At 48.5% G+C, this 24,602-nt stretch overlaps 2 protein-coding genes across 7 annotated transcripts in view; one reads left to right on the top strand and one right to left on the bottom strand.

Moving 5' to 3' along the window:
• The window catches only part of LOC135902324 (leucine-rich repeat neuronal protein 3-like), a 277,011-nt gene that overhangs the window by 170,732 nt on the left and 81,677 nt on the right, over nucleotides 1-24,602 (top strand). For 3 of the 5 annotated variants that reach the window (XM_065432304.2, XM_065432312.2, XM_065432322.2), the window contains one exon: nucleotides 21,742-21,805. The gene's annotated coding sequence lies outside the window, so the exon portion shown is untranslated. Of the gene's footprint in view, nucleotides 1-21,741; nucleotides 21,806-22,583; nucleotides 22,734-24,236; nucleotides 24,393-24,602 lie in introns of those variants that run through there. The other 2 variants (XM_065432339.2, XM_065432331.2) reach the window with 2 other exon arrangements.
• LOC135901946 (uncharacterized) lies at nucleotides 1,082-11,899 on the bottom strand. 2 transcript variants are annotated; one of them, XM_065431800.1, is made up of 4 exons: nucleotides 11,824-11,899; nucleotides 9,594-9,957; nucleotides 3,491-3,698; nucleotides 1,082-1,335 (listed from the first exon to the last, which is right to left on the bottom strand). In XM_065431800.1, the coding sequence occupies exons 2-4, from the start codon at nucleotides 9,793-9,795 to the stop codon at nucleotides 1,167-1,169; spliced, it is 579 nt and encodes a 192-aa protein (XP_065287872.1). In that variant the 5' UTR covers nucleotides 9,796-9,957; nucleotides 11,824-11,899; the 3' UTR covers nucleotides 1,082-1,166. The 2 variants fall into 2 exon arrangements, with proteins under 2 accessions (XP_065287872.1, XP_065287863.1); XM_065431791.1 differs by lacking the exon at nucleotides 11,824-11,899 and adding an exon at nucleotides 11,440-11,595.

Below are 24,602 nucleotides of genomic sequence, written 5' to 3'. Positions count from 1 at the left end.
AGCCTGCGCGCATGTTTAGGAAGTGGCTGGAAAAGCGAATGGGACGCCATATACAGAGGTTGCCTGTACGGTGCCATTTCCTTGTCAAGCATTTGTTTTTGTTTCGCTATTTTTATAACCATGCGCAGTCTCCCTGCTAAATAGTGTAGGAGTAGTAGCGCCAAGGTTTCGCTTCCTTCCGTTCCCCGACCCCGGCCGGCTACATTGTGCCACCCTGGCCCTCGTGAGGCCACTGCGCGTGGGTAATTCATTGTTGCCCCCGTGCTAGACGCATCTCCGCGCGATGCAGTCCCGGATCCCACTGGAGCCTTAGTTCCTTCGCGCTTGACCAGCTGCCGAAGGCTGATAGGCGGCTGATGCAGCGAGCCTCCTCCGACGGGCACGGCACCCGGGGGAGGCCCGCCGGCCCTTTACTGCTGGCTCTCGTGCACGTGTGAGGACGGGTGGAAGGCTAAAGCGGTGCGTGCCCCGCGAGGAGGGCGTTAGTGACGGCGAGACACGTCCGCGGGGTACACATACGCAGCGTTGCCAACTTGGCCTTTCGCCTCCGCCTCAGTCCGGCTGACGACAAGTTCTTGCATCATGCACGCGCTAGGAGTTCGTTTCGGCAGTGAATAGAGGGCTTGATGCAATATGAATGCTATTTAAGAGGACGCTGTTCCGGCCGCTGCCTGTCATATATATTTCACGTTTCGCGGTGCCGTGCACGCTCGCTCACCCTGGTCCCTGGTTAAACTCCCTGCGTTTCTACGCATCCTTTCTCTCGCTTGTCCTGCAAGGGTTGGCAGCGCGCTCGGGTCGCGTCCTCCACAGCGAAGCGCCTCGCCTTGACGACGCTGTGTATAACGGACTGCGGTAGCAGGCGGGAACAGTAGACCGGAAATTTTGGCTGCCAGGCGCCGTTAGTTTGCTTCTTCAGATGTAAAATCTTCACACGTGTATGAAGCTCAATTATAACTGAGACGCTAAGCCTGCCGACGCTATTTCGAATGACGTGGCGTGACATTGTCCCCCGGTTTGATCCACTTTGTGTTTCTCGGACCGTAACAGTGACTAAGGTTTATGAGAACCTGCAGCGAAATAAGTAAACAAACTGAAACCACTGCGGGTTTTATCCCCGTAGAAGGTGTGCACGAACACAACGAGCGCAATGTCATCTGCATCTGCTAAACTGATGCCTCCGCCTGTCGCTTTGGTGTGCCCGCGGACTTGTTAATAGTCTTCCGCTTTCGGCGGACTCTGCCTTGTTTCTTCGAGCCGCTTTCGTTTTGTTCTTCCACTGGGGGCGTCGTCGTCTTTTCCGCGTCGTCCGTCTCATTGTCTTCTTCGCCTCTCCTGCGTAATGAACGACTCTATTCAATGCAAGTCAATAATCGATCAAGTCAATCTGTCAAACCGAATCACATCACTGGGTCAAACATTTTAGTGAGCTTAAAAAAGTAGCTGCTTCGCAAAAAATGTGTCAGAATTGAAGTTGAAATGAAAGAGCAAACTTGTATAATCGGAAGACAGCCGCCTCTATGAAGTGCGCAGTGGTCGCGTTCTAGGAAATCAAGCAGAGACGTCCAGACTGTCAATCTGCATGAAAACCATTCTTCTGCGTTTTGGGCATTTGCAGTATGCGTGACTGCCGTACTGTATCCAAACCTGGACGTATCCGTGACGGCTACAAACTTTATTTCTACCATGACGCACTTTATCGCAACGATTCATGTTGACACGCTCTCTAGTTCTCAAAGGACGCATTGTTGAACAGTTCACGGAGTTCCAAACGGCGATTAACAGAACGCTGCTAACTAGCATCTATCCTCGACACAGATATTTAGCGCAGAATAGGGCGGACGACAACAGAGAACGACAGACACAATCGATATATCGGATAAACAGAGCGACGCTTAAATGAACGTCTGAAAGAGCCTAACTTGAACTCGCCAAAGGAAGGCTATGATGAGTCTACGTTCCGCTGTCGTGAATAGGGAAGTGCTAGCTCCGTGTCTTTGTAATATGTTCTGTGAAAGATGTCGCTAACGCGGGCTATTTTCGATGCAGCCGCAAAGCTGAGTGCTAATTACGAGTGCGTGTGTTCATCATCAACAGTTTGTTTATCCAAGAAAGAATATTTTTTTTACATGATAGCTGAATTATTTTCGCAATTGCACAAATGCTCCCGCTTCACACTATTGGTGTTTCGTTGCCGTCTGGCTTTTGTTTTGTTTGCTAGTTTGTGTATACATTCAAAGTGTGTGGCAATAAACGTTAGTTCAGTTTCAGTTTATTGAGCATTATTTTTCACACAATGGTATAGTTAGTTGAAAGCCAGCGCCCGTTCCTGTCGTTTTGCATTGTCGTCTGCCATATTCTGCGCAAAATATCTATGTGCTGTGACTTTCATTACGCTGTTTTCGATGCTTTTCTCAATATCTTCAGTCGACATTTAGATGGCGCATTTGGAGAGAACACTTGGAGCGGACGTTTTAGAGCGGACGTTTTCCACCGTTCAACTTTGCAAGAACTTCGTTGTAAAATGATATTCAAGTTTATTCATCAACGACGTCATTTTTTCATGAAATACATTCAATATTGTTTATACACAGGGAGACCCAAAGCTATTCATTCGAATACACAATAGCCAAGTTGTTTGCAAGTGATTAAAAATTGGAATGTTACCGAAGCTTGCGCGTTTACGAAAATAACATTAAGAAACTGGAAGATCGCGTGAATACACTTTTACACTGGGTTCAAGTTCTTTCTAGGCTGATGTGAGTGCACATTAAGCCCACGTGCTGCTTCTGTCCCCTTTGGTTTCGACCAGGTCCTTACGTGGGCTTACGAGAATCCAGAATGCGTTATGTCTTCCCCATGGTGCTCTGTTGTTGTTCATAACAGGAACCACGCCACCATAATATTACTATGACGCAAAGCATAAGTGAACCATCACAACTGTTAAGGTGATAAATCTGGGAGGGTATTATGTAGCGCTATCCTTTTTATTTTGCGCTTATACATGAGCTTGCAGTACGCCACGCCTACGTCATCGCGGTACCGTCGACTTGTTGCGATAGGTGATAATAACATGATCGACTGAAAGGAATCCTCACATAATATTTCCCCTGGAGGCCGCCATATCGTTAAAAAAAGGAAACGTATTGTTCGTCTCGCTAAGTTAGGAAGTGATCCCGTTATCTAGCAATGATGCCTCCTGCACCCAATCATCAATGGTAATTCAGTTGAAGAAATTTTGTGAATAGGGATTTATTTTTGCCTACGCTTCCTTACGACTAATAGTTGATGCTATCTTCAGACATGGGCCACACGCATGATCCTTTTCATTTGGAAGGGCCGCTGCAATAATCCTATCAAGCTAGTATACTTGAGCGTGTTGGGAAATTTCAAGAAATCGAATATGGAGAGCTCGATTCGAAATACAGATGCTCCATTCACGTTCGAAATATCGAGTACTCGCAGATCCCCAGAAATCACTCTTACTCACTGTGCTGCCACTTTCTCATTTTGTGTCTTGTGATTTCGTGCCTTGGTCGTTGCCGCGTTCTTTGTGGTCGTGGCCGTCGTGGTCGTGGTGGTCGTCGTGGTCGTGGTCGTCACTATGTAACCGCCGGGGATGGTGTACTTGACCTTCAACGCCGCCATTCGTCCTTGCGCTGAATCTTTCGGCAGCATTGCCGTACCGACGATGACACCTGTGTCGTCACAGGAGCGGGTGCAAAGGAGAAAAAAAAAAAACGCGAGAACCAAAAGAAAGGGGTCACAAAACAAAATGATAGCTGGTTGTGAACACAGCATTAAAGAACACGCCAGCCTGCTGGTGGAATTACTTGCGAGCAGTTTCGGGGGATGATCCAATGTCCAACGAAAGTCGCGCCGAATCCATTAGAAAGCCACTGCGAGCCTGTTGGATCGCGACTCGGCTCCCCAAAAGGCAGGATGAAAGAAAAAGAATGCGCGCTTTGCGAAAACAGCCACCTTCCAGCACAGGCCGTAGCAGCGGCCGGACGCAGTTGGCACAGAGAGGTGGTATAACCACTGTGATATTGCCTAAAAATTTGGTAGTTTTTGCATTGTGTGTGGCGTTTATCTCCACATAGCCTCAAATACGCGTAACGCTATTTAGAATCTGCGAAATGGGAGCGATTGCTGATTCGGTGATTCATGATGTTAAATGAGGAATGGTGAGCTCGCCTGTAGTGATGACAGGGACAAAAACACTCAACAGAGTGGCAAGTCACTGCACAGTAGATGTTATGCTGCTGCTTGAAGGGAAGCTGAAGAGTTTTCCAGAAAAAATGAGTGAGAAGCTGTACGTAATGGTTTTCAACCCTCCGAATTCGAATATCGCATCGAAATTGAGCGAAAGAAAGCGCAAACAGATTTTATTTCGACGGAAAGTGCAACAGCAGGCTCGGGCAGCTCGCGCGCCTCATTTCCGCCTGTGATTGGTCGCAGCCTCGTGACGTCAACATTGGTGTTCGTCCGGACCGACCGCTGCCGCCACACATGAAGCACGGTGCAAGATGGTTTGGCGCTGTGGTTTGGTGAGACGGTAATGGTAAATTTCGAGAGCTTGCGTTTCACTGAGGAGTTCGGCGTTGCTCCCTACATGTATACGTAGCCGGCCTCTCCAAGAAGCCAAAGGTGCTGGTAGAAAGCAGTACTTTCGACGCGAACGAAAGCGAACTGTTAGCATCTCCTCGTGTTAGAAATGTTCTTTAGTGAGTATGTTTTTTTTTTTTGCAAAGCTGCATTCAGCGATCCAGTGAGTTCGTTTCCGGGAAAACAACTGTGCTGTTATGTTCCTGCATGCCTCCTCATGGAAAGTAAGGCGGGATGCGATCGTTGGCATTTGTGCGCTGCCTTAAAGCTGTCGGCAATCTACACAGACGGCTTACATGCGGGAAAAGTTTTTCGGCGCTTGTAGCACGTGTAGTGGCCTTCATCAGCGTGCCATCCGCACGCTACTCGTAACCGGAGCCGTAAAGGCAGCGAATCTCGTCGGCTACGTGAGACAGCTGGTTTCTCTCTGTGCGCGAGGGGGAGCGCAGAGTCCTGGCGTGCGCCGGCTTTCAAACACATAAAAACTTTACACTTGCACTGCATTATGGTAGCTGCATGTTGGCTGTTTGACAACACACGTGCGAATAGAAAACTAACGGTGGTTTTGCGACGAAACCTGCATCAAGGGTGGGAGATGAACATGTGCCTTCCGTTTAGCGTGCTAACACGAAGGAGCTAGCGATAAATCAAAATCCAGGTTTGGTCGAGTTCGTGTACTCAAAAGGTCTTCGTAGACAAGTTACCATCTGTCCGCCCGCACCCGTCCCGCCTTTGTGCGTTCGTTGCCCCGACATTTTCGCGCTGCGTTTAGAAAGCCTGCGAGCAGAAAGTCGTCTTCTCTTTTTCATTCACGCATTATTACTAAACTCTGGTAGTAATTGCGTCACGGAAGTGGTTAGAGCACAGCACCGTTGTTTTTGAGAGCTTGAAATTCTTTAGGTTCACAGCAGCCTCCCACTTAGCTGCAAGCTTCTTGTCTTGCGGGGAGTAATGGAACATCGTCGCGGCCGCTGGTGTTCGTGCAACCGTAGGCTGCACAGAACGCCGGCATCATCGGCCCACCACTTCAATTGGTGCTGCGCACGTCAACTACCACTCTACATACACATAAACAAAGGAATGCAGCTTCGAGCGAGGCAGATTATGACGGCACGCACGCAGAAACAGGCGCGGTCAGGCACGGTCGCGGAGACTGCTAAGGAGCGGAACACCAGTGTTGACGTCACTACGCCGCGGTTTCCGGTCTCCGCTCACATCGTCAGCGTCAGCAGCAGCGCGCGGCGCTCGACGGGGGGTGGAGCGACAGCGCAATTTTAACCGGCGATTACGTCGTTCCTAAGTGAAAAATCTCGCCCAAAATTTTACAAGCATGGTTTATAAGGTTCCCGCATCCGTATATGAGCGTCTTATTGAATTCGACAGACTCTTCAGCTTCCCTTTAATGAGGCATGTTCGAATGGTGAAAATATCTGGTATAATCAGATAAAATACCAGCTTCTAATATCGAATTTGGTACTAAAAATTTCCCAATTTCGAAGAAAAGTGAAAAATAAGGATTTCGTGGAGTCTGGGAATAAATGGCGTATGGTATATGCGATCTGATGCATCTGACGTCGTTATGAGCTGTGTTGCGTCAGCTGAGAAATTTCTAAATGATACACAAAATAAAAGTATTCGTATCTGCTTCACCATGACAAAGACAGTAATCAAACAACGCGATAGTACGTCATCAGATGTAGGAAACTAGCGATTTTTGAAGAGTGCGGTAATACAGCACCGCACAGTATCTTTAAGGAATGCTAACGTGGTGAGGCTGCAAAAATAAGTTGTTCCACCTAAATCGGGACATCAGATTCGTAGGTAGTCTAGGGCGAGACACGCTTATTAGGGACTAAAAGCTATTGTGCAGAAGTGATTTTCTCTGTACGGTAGCTTAGGAACCGCTTCGTATGCAAAACAATCGCGCTTCTGAGTAAAATCAGGTAGACGAGTCTCCTTTTGCATCTCTATCTCCCTGCAGACTGCGATAGCTGCTGGTGTCTTTTATAGTATTCGAACGAAACGAATATCCGGCAACTTTAAAGGCTGAATTCTCGAACCTAATACAATCCTAACAGCGATGCCTATTCGATTTGTAGTATAAATTTCTAATATTCGCATAACCCTATACTTTATAACGCGGCAAATGCGTGGAGTCCTGTATGAAGGAAAGGAAAATCAGGGAGAACGAGACTGGTTGTCGTTATAGTGCACATTTTAACAGTTTTGTAAGTTCCTGCCCAATATAAGACCTCGCCGTCCTGGACTTCTTCCTGAAACGTCATCATTATACTTGTCCTCAACTACAAAAATAAGGATCGCTAAGTGACTGATCTATTGATTGATCTTTGATTGGCTGGACGAACGTGTCAGTTACTCTGCAGTGGCGCTACGTTCGCCTCCACTCGCAGGCAATGAAAGAGCGTCAGCTATTAGCAACCAGACATACTGCGCTCTGCCGACTACTCTGCCCTCAACAGTACACCCTCATTTCAATTTCTATCGTCGACGTGCTCGTTTAGCGGAGGGGGAACACCTAGAATCAATCAATCAATCAATCAATCAATCAATCAATCAATCAATCAATCAATCAATCAATCAATCAATCAATCAATCAATCAATCAATCAATCAATCAATCAATGCATACACTGTAAGGGAGCTGGCAGAACCCGTGACAACACCCGCGGCCGTTATAACGCCTTTGTGACAGACAACCTGTGATATGTTAGGCTTACATTTGATTCGGTGCATGGGAGAACCGGCCGTGCTTATATCCTTTCTTAATCTTTCCTTTTGACTGTTTCGACGAGATATAGAATTGGCCTACTAGCCCTGAGTTTCGTGAGTCGCCAGGCGCAGCCTGCGCAGCCTCACATTTTGCATCCAAGAAAGAAAACGCATTAGAAATTTCTCGTGGCCGCTCGTAGGAAAGTATCTGTTGGTAGTTCCAGATGAATGGAGTTCACAACAAACTTGTCACTACGAGTGATAATGGTTCGGGTGGATATGGTGCGAAATGTGTCAATTGCTTATGCAAGAAGTGTATAACTGCCAGATAAAATCGCACTAGCTGGTTCTCAGAGCCATGAGCTTTAGCAAAATGTAAAAAGACAAATTGTTAAAACAAAGCGCCGACGGTGGACTTAGAAAATTAGACAAACAGCACTGCTATTCGCAACAACCATTTAAATGCAGAAAAGCCGCACATACCGCATTTACGCCACTGTAACGTGAGCTTTATTATTTTTTTTCGTAAATAATAATTGTCAGAATATCTCCATTTCTGCTCCCTCGAGTATATATGACGGCCCTTAAAGGTCCCGAGCACGTGTTTTAATCGTAACGCCATTTTTAGTTATAGTAAGGGCGCTGTTATGGCTGCGACCAGTTGTTACCGGCACGGGGTTTCGGCGACCTTCAACAGCATCCGCTCAAAGCTCGAGCCAGTTTGACCATAGGAGAGGGTTCAGCAGGGAAGACGGGGTTGTGTAAAAACAATAACAGCAGTTTAATAGTTCACTACTGTAGTGAGCAGTACGCTCCAAGACAAAAAGGTACAGACACGGTCTGTACCTTTTTGCAGAGAAGATCTGCTTACGTGGCGTCTCGCTGGCCTTCTTATACCCTCCACCATCCGGGCAACCTCATTCTCTCTAGCTCCCCGGTAGAGGGCCTTGTCAACGCACTGGTCAGCCCACACAGAGGAATACGGAAAGAAACCACTCCCATTCGTAGAGGTGGGGAACGGAGGAGAGAGGGGAGTGGGATTTGCGCTGGTGGATGATCCCGTCGCACACACCCGATGGACATGTCTCTTTTCATGTTGACAAGCGTGACGATTAGGCACGTCGTGTCTCGGGCGTTTGGCATCTGTTTCCAGTCAGTGCCGCACAAAGCGAACCGTAACAGCGCAAACTCCCCCTCGCGTTAGTTTCATTGCGTTATACTCGTGTAAATGCGGTATATGTCGAGCCGTCACCGCCAGACTGACTACGACAAGGTCACACTTCCGCGTTCATGCTCCGCACACTCGACACGTACATAGTGGCACGCGAGAGAAAATCCGGGCATCTCGGCAGTAGCAACAGCAGCGTACTGAGTGTTGGCCTGTTGAGTTCTAACGGCGGCTTAAAGGGACACTGAAGGCAAATACTAAGTCGACGATCTGAAGGGTCAGAATACATTTATCGCAATTCAAATCTCCCGCGACCCAACCGGACAGTGGTGGCGTTACATACGCCATCATCGCCCTTTGCTGCCGTCGGGGAGTAAAACGGCGTCAGACAAATGGCGGTATGGTTTTTTGCACAAAACGCAAACGCGCGGCCATGGAGAAACCGAGCCACGACAGAGCGGTGGATTCGCCGCTGCAGCTGCTTTTGGTCAAGTGGCGTTGACCGTTCAGGCGTCCCACGACGTCACACGGAAGTGGAATTCTCTGCCACTTGCAGTTTGTGCGAGTTTCGCGAGCCAACAAAATCGGCGCAGCATTGCGCGATAACGAAACTACTGAAACGCGAAAGCGCGGGCGGCGCTGAGCCGAGCAAGAACGAAACCTTTCGACCACCCGCGTCGTTGTCAGGGGTAATGTCAATGAGTTATTTTTCTAAAAATGAAATAGAACTGGACAAGTAGCATTCTTTTTCGTCTTATACTGCATTACAATAATGTTTTATTATGAATGGTTCAGTACTAGTGACAGAATTTAAATGACGAATGCCTTCCTCAACGGGCGAGTAGTTGAATGTCCCGGGGGAGCCTCTTATCGTGTGCTGCATTCACCTCAATTCCTCAATCACTAAGGCTCTGCTCGTAATAATATTGACGCCTTACAGATTCTCGAGCACTAATCTATCACTTTAGCTTGACTTAATATTTGCCTTTAGTGTCTCCAAGAAGAAAGGTTTCCTTCATCCGTTGTTTGTGGTTGCTTTCTTCTGAAGATCGTAATTTTTAGTTTGGTGGGCGTGTGCCCGCTCTCACCAGCCAGTAGCATGAAGGCCAGGAGGCCGACGACGACCAACTCCTCTTTGCCGGCAGTGTTGGGAGAGCCGATCAGTCGGTAGATCCTCGCCGACCAAGGTGCGGCGCTTGGTCTGCGCCGCGTGTCCGGGAGCAGATGATCCGTGCTGTTCAGGCCGTCATAGTTTGGCGACGGCGACCTGGCATCCTGGGCTTGCGCCATGGTGGGCGTAGTGCCAAGAATGAAGCGGCGCACAAGCAGTCGGGTGCCACTGGCCTTCTTCCCCTTTCTCACGGCAGGTTTCCGGTCAGCCGGGGTGCGGCTCGCGGTCTCAGCCTTGGCGTCAAGTTGGAGAACAGGCGGCCTCCTGCGTCTCTGCCTAAGCTGCAGGAAAGAGTGCGCAAGGGTTGGGGTTTCTTTTCGCCGGCACACACTGCCAGAGGTTTTCATAACGCGTAAGAGAACGCCATTCGATGAAATAGATAAAACGAGCAAGCTCAAAACGTCCTGCGAAGTAAAGCCCTAGTTACAGTACCAGGTAGCGCTGGCTCTTTCGTTGACGTCCCCTGTAGCTCACAGTTTTGTTGCATGGAGTAAATTGACTCATTTCTCAACGCCGCGGCAGCGGCGCAATTTGTCCTGTTCGGGGCTGGAGTGTTCACGAAAAACACTGCACTCCGTTTCACAGTAATCTGGTGCATGAGCAGACGCTATAAATGCCTTGAACCGCGCGGCGCCTATAGTCTGTTTCGGAGCGTCGTCTGTAGTGAGCCTCGAGCACAGCCTCCGACGCCAGTGTATTTCTCTGGTATTTCCTTATTGTGAAATGAAATATAGTGACATCTGGTGTGCTCCGTATGCGTGTTTGCAGATTTTGGAGTAAAAGCGAGAGATCAGTGAACTGATCGGCGTCACTAAATGCCGGCGGCTACCAGAAGGGAGAGTCATGCCATGCAGGGTCAATCGTCATATTAAGCAAACGTTGTTGCGAAGCTGTGCGAAACTCATAATGGCTCGTTAACAAAGGAGCACGCAATAGGTCTCGTTTTCAATCTGGTAAATAGCAGACAACGCATTCCTCCATAGCTTACTACTTCTGCCATATACGCAGAGCATAAACATATTCAATTACAATTAATAAACATATTCATATTCATATTCAAGGTACCGCCATAAATTCTGCGCTTGTTTACAGGGATTGGTACACGCATTAAATTGGAGTGAGCTCACACTGTCGTCTTCAGGTCCGCAGGCACGTGTTTTGTAGGGAAGTGAACGTACTGTTGGCGTCAAAAGCTTCCGGAACGTGCATTTGGCGAAAAATGCGTGGTTTGAGCATTTGGGGCAATGAAGAAAACACTGCGTCGGTAGCAAATATTGTTGCAGAATGCTGCTCTCAATTCTGTAGGCAATATGCGAGGTTCGCGGAAAGTCGAGCTTGTTTCCTTTCTTTCTTTCTTTTCTTACTCGCCCTCTATAAATTTCTGACGGCGGCGGGAAGATAACCTATTGGGGAGTAAATTCTGCATATTTCGGCAGCGCGTGGTGTATTCCGCGATGCCGTGCTTAGTGACACGGACGCGTAAATCGCTTCGCAGGTACAATATTCCAGCGCACTTCAGGTGCACTCACTGGCGCTTCCGGGCAAGCTGGAAAGGGAAAAAGATATATACACATTCGTAACATGCACGACGATTAGAATTGCGCACCGCATGACAGAACGCTACAGGTAAGAGCGCCTGGAAGGTGCCGGGGCCGCGCATCTCTGCGCCGCCTTACACAGTGGTGAAATATACAAGACTGCAATGGGGCGTCAGGACTGCCGCAAACGCACGGTACCTAAGGCGCGCTAGAAAGCAAGCTTACTGGTTTTCGCCTCCCGAAAGCACTTCAAGGGTGTCGCGGCCGCTCGCTGCACTTTGTTCAACCCCCTTGTCAGTTTTCGTCTTTCTCGTCGCCTCTCGGCGCCGGCTTTGCACGGCTCGCAGCTGTATATATTGAGACTCGCCTGTACAAGCAGATTTCGCCGCTCGGGCTCACAGATTCACTCGTGTTATTATTTACTCTATCCCTCGCAATAATGTATCGAGACCGTCGCACTGAAAGGAGACAGAACGATTTTCCAGCGGCAGTATATAGCGCTTTCTTTTTTTGCCTGCGCCAAGGAGATACGCGTGTTTACAGAGCCTCCGATTTCGCCGGCTTTCGGTGGGGCATACACACTGGAACAGTGAAATTTCCTACGCTTACCTTGGGATATTTGGCACTCGTGCGTCACATTTTAGCGAGAGCTCCGCACGTCTACACAGCCTGCTTTTATTTCTTTTTGTTTTTATGCCCTTTTCTTCTTTCTTCTTCTGTTTTTGCTTTGCGGTATGCAGATGTGAATTGCCTCTCTCGTGTGCTTTATGTATAGAGCATGTAAAATGTGAGGCCGTGGTGCGCGCAACGTTTCGTTGGCCTCAAACTATACGTGAGGAATGGTTTATGTATGTTCTGTGCGCCGTATATATCAATTTTACTCCTTGAGATGCTCAAGCTGTTATCGCGGCTAAATCGCTTCAGTTGTCGTTGCCGTTACTTAGAGGTGTGCATCAAACCAGTTTAAACTAAGTAAATTATGATCTTTGAAAAGTGGCCCGTACATTACCGTTGCGTCAATAAACCTTATATATCCTCCTCCTCATCATCATAATCGTAATCAGTTCTGAATTTTTACGTCGTCTACATGGGAAGAAGATTAGCGGTGAAAATGTACGCCAGATATTACTTTTTGTAAAAGTTTCGCAATCTCTATATTTAATGATATAATGAAGTCCGCAAATTTTGTTTTCGTTATGCATTTAGCAACTTCGAAGAATGAAACGTTGTGAGTCGAAGTGAATCCTCCTATAGCATTTGGCCTTTATTTTTACTGCCTTATAGGGTGGTCGTCAATCGATCAACAGATAACAGCTTGTTCTCTGCAACGAGGTTTCTTTACTGACCTATATCTCTAACTAGAAATAACCTCTAAAACCCTGGGGATTTCCATTGCCATCTTCGTTATGATCACTGCCCACAAAAGGCGCCGGCTAATTTGATCTGCGTCTTGTGTCGTCTTTGCATATAGCTAGCTGCTTTGAGACGCTTTGATCTCGCCGGCTTTAGCCTAACAAGTTCACATTTAAATAGCTTTTTAGTGTAGGCGGTGTGCGCTACAAAAGGTCACGAGGCGCATATCCGGTGCTCCGCATTAATTACGCGATGCAAAGCGCGACCTAGTGAAAATCGTCAGCGCGCCGTCTCTTACATCAGCAGGATTACTAGCTATAAGGGGAAGAGAACTTTACTCTTGTGCGTCATGTCATCTGAGTGCGCCGGTTGCTTTGTCACTTCCAGTCGAAATACATTTTTGCCGGTCTTGCCGAGCAGCAACGTCTGCTGCATTTTTGTCTCTGGTGCTGCAGAACCGCGTGTTCAGTCATTGACAGCGCGTTGTTCGAGCGTTCCGACAAGTGCCCGTCATGTGCCCGTATTCGCAAAAGGATCTTACGCTACAACTTTTCGCAAGAGCAGATGCGAGCTCATTGCGATGCGAGACATTGCCGAAGGCGCCTGGCCAATGGCAATTAAGAGCATTTGCGAACAGAAAGTCAACTGGTGCTATTTCTTTTTAACGTTCTTGAGAGGCCATATGCGCGCATGACGCGCTGTGCGCATACGGCCTCTCAAGATGCTGCGGATGCTGCGTCGGATGCTGCGTAGGGTTCGATGCCGCTATCACGCGCGTCGCCGAGTGGTGGGGCTACAGTGCGGGTGCCACGAAACGCTCATCAAGCGACGCAACCAGTCAAGGGGATCCCAGATGCTCCCGCGATGTTGCCAGGGTATTCGGCCTCTGCCACACGGTCTCGGCGAATGATAACGCGGCAGCAGCACGTAAGCTGCGTCGATCGGCAGTGCTCACCATCGCTTCTCGCGTGTAAGAAAAGAATACGTATAAAGAAGCCACCAATGCAAATAAAAAAAAGAACTCGAGAGAGAGAGAGAGAGAGAGAGAGAGAGAGAGAGAGAGAGAGAAAGTAAAAACTATCGCTTCGCGAGAAAAGGATCCCACACGCTTCCTTTCCGAGCTTCGGTTTCACATCGCTCTTCTCATGCGACACCATCGTGATTCCCGCTCTCGTTTCTTTCCTCTCGGCTCGTCGCCGTGTGTTTCTTCCTTCTCTATGCCGCCTCCGTGATTCGTTTCTGTGCCTCATCCTCCCTTCGTACTGTTTCTTTTTTCTTTCGCTCTATCTCGAGTGCGGTTCTTTACGCCTGCTTAGTGCTGCATATATAAGTGAGCAGTCCTGATCGGAACGTCGATCTTCCATCTTGTGCCATTCCCACCGCCTTCTTCGTGCGGGAACCGGGAGCGGCTCAGCGATAGCAAAGCGCGAAACTGTACACGACATCCCCGCTCGCGCTTTTCTTTTTCGTGTTCTTTTCGCCCCGTCTCCCGGAAAACACGCCGGTGCGCAAATGAAAAGAAAATGAAGAAAGAAAGAAAAGCAGTAAATAACGTTCAGTAAAGGATAACCAAGAGCACACACGTACTGTCTGTTCTTCCTGTCTCCTTAAGTTCTTGTTTTTTCTTTTCTTAACGAGTTTAAAGGGGTCTGCTCTCGGGGAGCGGGTCAAGCGGCCTCCGCTCGAGAGAGCGCGGCGCGGTGGGGGCGGAGTAAAAATGCGAGACAAGCGGGGACACGTCCATCTTACGGCGTTTACCCGTGCCAGCGGCAAGCAGTATACCCGCGGTACGTGTCGGTGCGCTCGCCCCTCCCCCTCCCTACCCTGGAGCCGCGCCCTTAAATTACGCTCTTAGCGCCTCGACTAGATTGAAACCCGGTCCGTCCTAATGAGCATCGCGCGGCAGTGGACTCTCCGCTTTTCCTCTGCACTACCCTGCCCCGATATCACGAGGACTAGAGCGAATGCGGTGTTCATTCATTTCCTTCTTTCGTTCTTGACTCTCTTTTCCACCCTCCCCCCCACTTCTCTTCTCCCCCCCCCCCTCCCTCTATAGTTTTGCAACTTTCCAGCCTGGACATCCCGAGCTTGTCATTTGGCTGTGACCCCCATCGCCTGAGCGCCATTTGCGTCGCCATTTGTTTTTGTTGTTCGTGTTTTCAGTCGCTCATTTAGTCTTTAAGCAACGGAGGAAGGCCTGATTGGGAACCATTCTCGTTCTGTCTTGTGAACTTTTTCGTCGAGGTGGCCGCTCTCTTTCTTTTCTGCGACTGTCTGATCCCCTTATAGAGCGTTACAGAAATATCCGTGCAGCAGCGCGCGAGTATGTCCCGGCGCCTTTCGGAGGCTCGGTGGTGGAACGGCGTCATGCGTAAGCGCTGCATATAGTTTGAGAGCGGCACGAATTACCGTTGCCGTGCCCGCCGCTCCCGCTGTTTCGCCTGGTGTTTTCATTTCTGTCGGCCCTTGTGGTTTGGCTAATAGCGTTAATGAGGGCGTCGCGCTGCGGCTCCCAAATCCTTTCGTGAGACAGGAAACGCGAACAGACTCGCAGGTCCTATACTAACTAGGTTAAGCTCTTTCTCTTACTCCCTACGTACGTTGACGCTACAACGTTATGACCACTTCCGCCATGTTCATGGAAGAGACGCTTTATTTCTGACAAACCCGTATTGGTTTCATTTGTAGCTTCATGCTATGCTATCGGGTGGACTTTTCGCTTTTCGAAACTTTCTGCACCACGCGGATTTCCGCAGAACTGATTTGCCATTTCTGCCTTGTTCATGCATCACTGTTGAGCAATTGAAGAGTTTTGCTATATATAGGGAACTCGAAGCTTCAGTGAGTACCAAATATCCATGCGACAATCTGTCGCCCGTGATGGGAGAAAGACGTATATGAAGCTGCCTAGTTCAATCTGCACAGATTCTTGACTAAGAAACATCCTCTATTTCCACACTGGCTAAACACTATTACTGTGAGCATCTGGCCCGGCTTGTGACTCCACCGTCGTTACGGGGGTGTCAAGGGGTGAGATGTCGTTTAGGCCCTCACCGGCTGCGTTTAGCTCGCTGCGCATTGGTCGTTAAATATATACGCTAGCGATCGTCGTTCACAAAATCTTGGCGGTCGCCTCGTCGTGTGAAGTCAAAAGAATCCAGTCATCATGAGTGTACGAACGGGTCTGACTAGGCTGAAATATTCGTATTAAACCCTTAAGTCTGGTGGATAGCCATGTGTGAAACTGACACGCTATTCGTGGTAGACAAATATGGTTCCTGCTCTCCTCCTTTTCTAACTTTATTCAGAAAAATATTAGTGAAACCTTACATGACACACAGTCCACGAACACACACTTGCAACAAGGCGAGCCGCTCGCTTTTTTTTTTGTTACGCATATATATACATGAGAGCGTGAACGTGGACCGCCAGGGCGAGCACAGCATCGCATGCCTCGTTCCCGGAGTTATACCGTACTAAGAGGCAATTGAGACGTACCCTGCACCGCAAAATTCTGATCGATGCTTTGCACAGCCAACCGCCAGGAAAAGAAACCGTCAAGTAGCGATGCTATGGCGCGGGCATGGGGCCCGAACAACCTGTGTATGGTTTCCACTTTACAAGAAGCGGTTAAAGGTGGCTGTGGCTGCTTACATACGAGTAAGTTCGATACCTGTCTTCTTGCCTGCTTCGTTTTACTTTTCACCCCGCGTATTTGGTTCTGCCAACTTCTAGACGCTTCTCCCCCGCATACATCATTACATGGCCGTAATTAAGGCTGATTATTAGCTAATCAGCTTAATAACCGCGTGATAAAGACCGTTTATCGCGTTTTCGAGCCACGAGAGGGGGCCCTCGAAGACGGGCTCTTATCGCCCGCAGCACCTTTGCGCTTTGGTCAAGAGCGTCGCAGTTCTTTCTCCCGTCCCCGAGGCACTGGTCGGCTGCGCTGCACCCAACTGCGTGCTCGCAGCCGCTGCGAGGCTACGGTGGCTGTGCGGCCCGTTAAGCTCCGGAGGGGTTGCGCGTTAACGAACTGGAGCAGCAGCAAGAGACGCAGCGGGAGCAGTGGTATAGCGGTACAGGGGGGGTGTGGCGGGGAGCGCGCTTGACGGATCGAAACTTTCCGTCGAGCCCGGGAGACGCCAAGCGCGCGCGCTGACACCGCGGCGAGCGCGAAGAGATCCCCCCCCCCCCCCCCATTGCGTCCCTCCTTTTACTTTTCTCCTTCCCTAAATCACTGGAAGTTAACGAGCGCCGGAACACCGAGAAAACGCCGCGTGCGCTCGATCGCTCGCTCGCTAAAAGCCTCCGGTTCTGAGTTCGAAGCCAACACCGCCGGCGATCGCGGCCGGCGTTACGCTCCTCGTGGTTAGCGAGTTTCTCGCAATTTCTTTCGAGTGAAAAGTTACTCGGTCCATCGTGCGACGTCTAGCCCCTTGTATGGGTAACGCGGTCGACTCTCAAAGCTTCTATCTCGTATAGCTTTCTGTGCTGGGTTGAAAACGTCGTCGACGCTAGCTCTTCTTGATGCTTGCCGTATACAAAAGGCGGTTTCCGTGACCCCAGTCTTTCTTTTTCTTGAAAACGGCGTTTGATGATGCGACGACCAGGTTTAGTGTACGTTCTCCTTTTGTTGACACTTGATAATGAAGATGCAATGCCGGGAGGTGATGCACCGGTGCGAATCAGTTGCCGTTTGCTCTGATAGGGTTCTAAAAGCAAACTGCTCACTATGTGCCGCGGATTTCTCCGAACGTTACTGTAACTCTGAGCGCCACGTGTTGGATTTTTCTCTTCTTTTGCTAAAATAATTTTCAATCGCATTTGCTTCTGCTTGCTTCGACCATGTAAACGAAGGTAAATGAAGAGAAATACTCTACTCTGGAGAATAGGGGATGGGAAGGTAGGAAGATAAAGAGAGAGAGCGAGAGAGAGAGAGAGAGAGAGAGAGAGAGAGATAGATAGATAGATAGATAGATAGATAGATAGATAGATAGATAGATAGATAGATAGATAGATAGATAGATAGATAGATAGATAGAGAGAGAGAGAGAGAGAGAGAGAGAGAGAGAGAGAGAGATTATAAATGATGGTATATTCTTGATCGCAAATCCTGTGCGCTTTTCTTCTGTATGTCGCCGTCAACTTTGCGCTGTCGTCATAATATAAACATACCTACTCGCCCAAGCTTGCACCTTATTGCAATTATTGTGAGCTTTCCCTTGTGACTTGGCACTTGGGCTGCTCAAACAACACTTTCACAGTTCACGCACTACAGTTTTAACAATGCTGCTTCAGGCAGTGTTGTGGAAAAGAAATGGCGCCTCTGCACAGGCATCTGCTATTTTTAGACTACACGGCAATTGTGTGCAGCAGCCTCGTGCACCTGTTTCCGTTCAGCTCTGTTTGCTTGCGCCAGCAGATGCCTGTGGTAGTGCAGCTGGAAAAATGCTGGCGCCTTGCGTGCATATCGTGAACAGGTACAAACCGCCGGCGAAGGCAGCCGTGCATGCGGCAGTGCTATCGCTGTTACAGCTGTGTGGTGGAAGCGCACTTATTATTCGACGTACGCCCACTGTGTTTTCAGTGTGCGGTTCACTTGCTTCGCTTTGTCGAATTCACAGCTGTGTGCTTGCCAGGACTAAGTGCAGGAGAGTGGCGTCGACAAAGGAAAATTGCAAGTCGCCAAGAGCCCGAAATATCAAAGATGTGTTCGGACTGTGCATTTGGTATGAGAGCCTCTACTCTGCCGAGCTTCAGGCGTTGCTCACTATGTATGAACAGCCATGCCAGGGTACGGCCACCTTAGAGGACAACTTCTTGTGGAAAAGCCGCTCTCGAAAGAACGTGCCAGTGCTGGGATGGCCACAGGCACAGTAGTAGTCGGCGTCTCCGCCGCAGAGGTACTCACGGTACAGCCTCGCTCTCCACTCGAATGATTGCTGGGCTGGCTCCCTCCCTTCTTTCACTCCCCTTTCCCAGTGCATGCAGTTCGCCGTTCTTGAATGTAATTTTTCTTTTGGCGCGCATCGCTAGAGTGTTTAACCGAGATCTTTATTAGCGGCGCCATCACCTTGCGTGCGAGGGTTTGAGAAAGAGCCGTAACGGAGAAAGCTTTCCGACATTATGCGAATATCTGTTTGGGAGATTGGCCGCTGCTTGCCTCGTCGAGTCATTTGCATCTCGCACTTAGGCGGTTGCCGAAGTGCTAATGTCCTTCTCCAAGTCGGTCGTTAGCAAGTTGCTTCAGTATCGTTACAAGTCTATAGGGAGTGCCATTATACTCGAACCTTGAAGAATCCTCTCCTTTTCTTTCTTTGCTTCTCTTTCCTGCTATACGAGCTCATTGCTTTACGTACATTTACTTTTCGCCGATCGTCCTTTCCTCGTTAAGCTTTATTACGCGAATGCCGAAGACAGTGTTTGTCATTAATCACTACAACCCACGACCGTGTTTAGATACGCGCGACTTAATTACGAACTGCTTCGCCACAAATGAGCAGCGCTTCTGGAGGGGCCTGTGCTCATGGCCGCTGAGACCTCGACGCGAAGAAAATTAGTGGTCCAAATACCTTCCGTCGAGCCACAAAACGGTTCAAAAGAGTGTCACAGCTTTTCTTTTCTCTTTTTTTTTTGTCGCAGCGCATCGTACGCCTTGTTGTTGTGCTAGCAGTAGTATATAGTGACTGGCAGTAGTTAGTATAGTAGCAGTTGTTGCTGTACCAGCATACTTATTGCCCTGAAAGCCTATGAGCGCGTGCCCGCACTGGCGGATCCGCCAGTAATCCGGTGTTTTTGTGCCAAGGAACACACGTGATTAACCATCAGCTTGGGAACGTAACGTAGAGAGGGAGAGAAAAATTTAATTATGGGGTTTTACGTGCCAAAACCACTTTCTGATTATGAGGCACGCCGTAGTGGAGGACTCCGGAAATTTCGACCACCTGGGGTTCTTTAACGTGCACCTAAATCTAAGCACACGGGTGTTTTCGCATTTCGCCCCCATCGAAATGCGGCCGCCGTGGCCGGGATTCGATCCCGCGACCTCGTGCTCAGCAGCCCAACACCATAGCCACTGAGCAACCACGGCGGGTAGAGGGAGAGAAAAAGAAAGGAGAGCAGAAAATTGCAAGAGCCTTAAGGCAAGCGTTTGGTGTTAAAGAGCTGTTTAGTTATCCTGTTCGACTTTCTTCCCCTTGTCTTGAGTTGCCCGCTGCCCCACATTTTGCAAGCTTGTTGTTTCGGAAGCGTCATTCAAATTTCCACTTAATGTTGGCACTGCGCAGGGTTACTGCCTTAATGGCCCGTTTATTGCTTCTTCTGCAGACTTTGACGCACGTCGCCGCTCATTAACCGAAGTATAGGCGACCTTTCTGTTCTTTCTTTTACGCGTTTTTCCTTTCCCTCTCGTTTTTTTTTTTTGTCATCCTAAGGGAGCCGTCATCATATTCTCGCATAGGAAGTCCCGCCCGCCCTGCTTGCCGTCACTTAGAGGCATTAATTTCTTCTTCATATTCTAATTTTTTTCCGTTATATACTTTTCTTTTTTTCCATTCTATTTTTGTTCATGTGTCATGTCCGTCTTTATCAGAAGCCGAGGTGAGCGAAAATGTGCTCTCTGTCACTTTAGAGTTTTTTGCATCATCCGCTCCAACACGCACCATTAGTGGCGTCACGGTTTTCTGCCGACGAGGTTTCGGCACGCGATGAAAAAAATAATAATAATAAAGAAAAATGACTGAAGAGGTAAAGTATAGGAGAAATGACAAGCGACTGGTGGTTTATATGCTCGATTACTTCGATAGCATCTTGGGGAGACCGCGGTGAATTTCATTCTTTCTTTTTTTTTTAATATAGAGCGTCCCAAGGCGTTTGATAATCTTGTTAGTCGTTTATAAACGCAATGCAAGGAATAACTGAGCCTACGCATCCGTGATGCTGCCTGCGGAAGGAGGGTCGCTGAAACTAGTTTCTGTATTCATTTTTCTCTTTCTTGGCACGTGCTTTCACGTTCTGATATGTAATTTTCTGACGCAACAGTGATTTATGCCATTTACATATTTGCTAAAAAAGAAAGGAGGAAAGAAAATGGTAGTAGCTCGTGCAATCAAGTTTCTAAGGAATATGACAAGTCTTATTTGCGCGATTTATTTATCTACCAGAGAGCGCAGGCATACTAGAACTTTATTGCGGACGATTTAAATGTATCAGATAGTCGCTGTGGTGGACTGGCATTTTCTTAGCTTTCAAAGTTGAAAAGAGAGTCTTTCGCCGTAGGAATTTCTAGGAGTGCAACGACATCGTTTTGAGTGGGGAGGGGGGAAGGGAACTCTTGGGTTTCAGGTGCCAAATTGCCAAATCCAAGTTTTGATTATCAGGCACGCCGTAGTGGGACACTCCGGGTTAATTTAGACCACCTGGGCATCTTCAACGTGCCCCCAGTGCAAGGAACACGGTAGTTTTTGCATTTCGCCCCCCCCCCCCTCGAAATGCGGCCGCCAGCTGCCGTAGTATCGTAGTGGCTATGGTGTAGCGCTACTAAGTCCGAGGTCGCGGGGTCGAACCCCGGCCGCGGCGGCCGCATGTCGATTGGGGTGAAGAGGAGGAGGAGGAGGAGACAAAGGAGAGGTAACACGGAGAGGTTAGCCAGTGCAAGTACCGGCTGGCTACCCTGTGCTGGGGGGGAAAGGAAAGGGGAAAGGGATTGGGGTGAAATGCCTTAACGCCCGCGTACCGTGCATTGGCTGCACGGTAAAGAACACCAGGTGGTCAAAATTCATCTGAAGTCCCTACGGCGTGCCTCATGAGCAAATCGTGGTTTTGGCGCATAAAACCCAAGAATATAACGTACAAAGGCGGCCGCCGCGGCCGGGATTTGATCCCGCGACCTCGCGCTTATAGCAGCGCAGCGCCATAGCCGCCAAGGCACCGCAGCGGGTGGGGAGGTGAGAGGGCGAAGGGAGACGGATGTAGCGAGATTAAAGCAATACGTAACACCAATTCAGATTACTTCTATGCGGTAATGTGAATGCTATAAGTACTTGGTATTCCCCCGAACTTTTGTCATTTGTCAGCAAACTTATGCGGTAGTTGCTGCACACAGTAAGATATAAGAGTGACTTTCCTATACGGCGTATAACGGCTTTCTAACTCTGTACTTGTACCTTGCAGATGAGGTGGCTACATAACCCTGCTGATTTTCGAGACGACGCTTACGACTAAAGATGAAGCCAAGGTAAGCACCTATGCGACGTGAATGTTGTGCGCCTCTTATGAGCATGCGCGCACTGTTTGTAACTTATATATGGCGTGTTCTGTATCTGGTCCTTGGCTTATACTGCCTACCTTTCTCTCTTTCTCTCTAGTAAGGCATTGAAGGCAGTTTATTTTGACTGCTCAAAAGACAGCTTCAGACCCAAGTAATGGAACGCATATAAAAGATGATGGTGGTGATGATGATGATATTTGTTGACATCCCCTTTGAAACGCGGAGGTGACAGAGAACTAGCCTCCTTGAGCTAATCAGATTTCACTACGTTTATTGCGGTCCAGCATTTTGCCTATCTCTTGATCTTTGCTTTCTCCATTAAAATCTCTACCTCTATATTCTGCAGTTACTTGTGATTTTTATGACTTCGGTTCTATCAGTCTCGTACCTGCTTCTTTCCCACCAATATTCTAAACGTATCTTACTTATCTTGACTGCTCCCTGCAGTGTACTGCTTCCACACGTCTCTGCGACTTGACACCGTCTAGCGTTGATGCAGAAAGCTAAGAGAAGCAAATATTAACGCTAAATTTTAACGCTTTGCGCGTGTAAACCTAAGAAAGAAACAATGTAGCTTAGCTTCGGTGCAAGAAAAAGCATGACTACGCTCTCTTGCGCACGTGCCCTCGTTACCGCTTTCGTCAAAATTGGAACGGAACATAAGTTGGCCGCTTACCGCTCAACTGCCTATTTAGCCGTCAGTGGCGAGTATTGGAACGCACGTATAGTTTCGCAGGCTATGGCGGCTTAGTTCACATAGCGTTCTGCCGTTGAGCTTGGGGGCTCGGTGGCCGGGAATGTTAGCTACATTTTAATTGGAGTGCTACGTGCGAAGATGTCATACTTACCGAGCTTTCGGTGCGCTATGAAGAACCCCGGACGGTCGAAGTTAATGGTATGTACAAACAACTCTGTTACACGAATGACGTGGGTGTAGTCGCTGGATATTACAATATTTGTTACAATGCGTTAATCGTAGGCTTCCGGGCCCTGTTCAGACATAATTGGTTGTACTTAGTGTCTTTGCTAATAGATATTATGAATAACCTCGTATTGTAAATATTTCAAGGAAATTCCTTTTCGAAGAAGTTCAATACGTACGCGTGCTTGCACTTAAGCATATTGTCAGGGCACTGTTCTTTCCCAGCCTTTTCCAGGAGATTCGCAAAGTAGAGAAACGTTTCTAATGCTTCTCTTAGTGTCTCCTGGGCCGGTATAATATAAGGCTTCCTCGATTCTGTGTCTTTCTTATCATCCATCGTTCGCTTATAGATCGGCCGATGATAATGTGGGTGAAGGGCCACTTGGACCACTGATAAAGTGCGAAAAAGGAATAGCAATGAAATTGAATTGTTACATTATGCCGGCCCTGTGCATTTGTTTCTATAGCCATTTTGTGCTGTCTTCAAAAAGGAAAAAAGAAACATAATTATGCACAGGAAAACCTATTCTCGTGAACTGCACTGAAGATCTGCTGTGAGCCTGCGTTGCGATATGGTAACTATGAGCCTTTTACGAGTAATACTTGCGTTGGTGCGCATTCAGCGTCTGCAGGAAAGATGAGTCTATATGCTACGAACTCGGGCAGCGCACATTTACGAATCGCGTTTGGAGAGTCTTGCTATTCCTTCAGTGTACGTACAGGCGCACTGGTGCCTCTACTGAGCTGATTCTCAGAATCAGCCTCGTTTGGCTCTAAATATGGATATAAATGTGCTCTCTCTTCAAATCGGGGAGTGTGAAATTCCGTCTGTTTACAATATGTCATTTTAGTTTGTTTAAAAAAAAACATTTAAGGCCACGCGAGAAATTTCGCTTTCCTTCCTTACCTGTCTATTAATCGATATGCAACTGCTGACTTAATCTGTATCCTGCTATTGGAAAAGATTGGGGCAGTATCAATTCGCTACACTGCTGACTCGCATCAGTGGTAGCATATTGTATTTTTCTTGCGTCTATATACGTTACAACACTTTCTGTACATGTATTTGCGTCAAGGGCTACATTGCATCAAGCACGTCGTATTCTTGTCCCAGATACCTTCAAATTTATTGTCATACGGTACCGAAAGGTTTGATCACCTTGGCTTCGGTCCTCATCTAGGCAGAGAGCAGTTCGAACGCGGCCTGCCTTGAAGCCCATGCATCACGTTTTGGCGCAAGGTCATTAACCGCGCATGCGCGCATGTATGTGCGTGCGCGGTGCGACAGTAAAAATGAGCAGTACTTTCAAGCAGGAATTCGTTTTTCTTGCTAAGCAACCCAGCCTTTTGGTTGCGCAATGTTTCCCGCTGACTGTCATATGCGCGTACGATGTGTCTTCAGCCAAACATAATCTGTATTTGCGTTTGCTCCACGGCCTACGTACAGCTACCGCAGGATAACGCGAGGTAACACCGCCGAAGAAAGTGCCAAGCGTTTGACTGACTGGTGGGCGGAACTACTACTGTACGGCCGCCCTGTTCGTTTTGGCGCTTGTCTCGGAAGCAATATAAAATCTCGTCTCGTGCACGGCGGTTCTCGCAACCATCGCACGGGACTTGCGCGTCGTGACGGTATGTGTTTTTCGTCTCGTTCGTGACCTTGAGTGGAGTGGCGCCGAGATCGTGCAATGTAAGCGCCGCCGCGTAGGCGAGCTCGCGACGGCACCGTTCCAGCGTTTTTTTGTTGGCACTATACGACGCGTTCGTCCGCTGTCTCCAACACGTCGCTTTGCGACACTTCCCGATGAGTCTCGTAAGGCGACACCGTCGTCTGTCGCTCTG

The sequence above is a fragment of the Dermacentor albipictus genome, chromosome 1, assembly GCF_038994185.2.
Source record: "Dermacentor albipictus isolate Rhodes 1998 colony chromosome 1, USDA_Dalb.pri_finalv2, whole genome shotgun sequence".
Taxonomy (NCBI): domain Eukaryota; kingdom Metazoa; phylum Arthropoda; class Arachnida; order Ixodida; family Ixodidae; genus Dermacentor; species Dermacentor albipictus.
This window is presented reverse-complemented; position numbering and strand designations above follow the sequence as displayed.

Coding starts and splice junctions, on each gene's coding strand:
- LOC135901946 (XM_065431800.1), bottom strand. CDS start 9,795: ATGGCGCAAGCCCAGGATGCCAGGTCGCCGTCGCCAAACTATGACGGC. Junction 3,699..9,593: donor GGCCTTCATGCTACTGGCTG/GTGAGAGCGGGC, acceptor GTGACGACACAG/GTGTCATCGTCGGTACGGCA. Junction 1,336..3,490: donor AATGAGAAAGTGGCAGCACA/GTGAGTAAGAGT, acceptor TTCATTACGCAG/GAGAGGCGAAGAAGACAATG.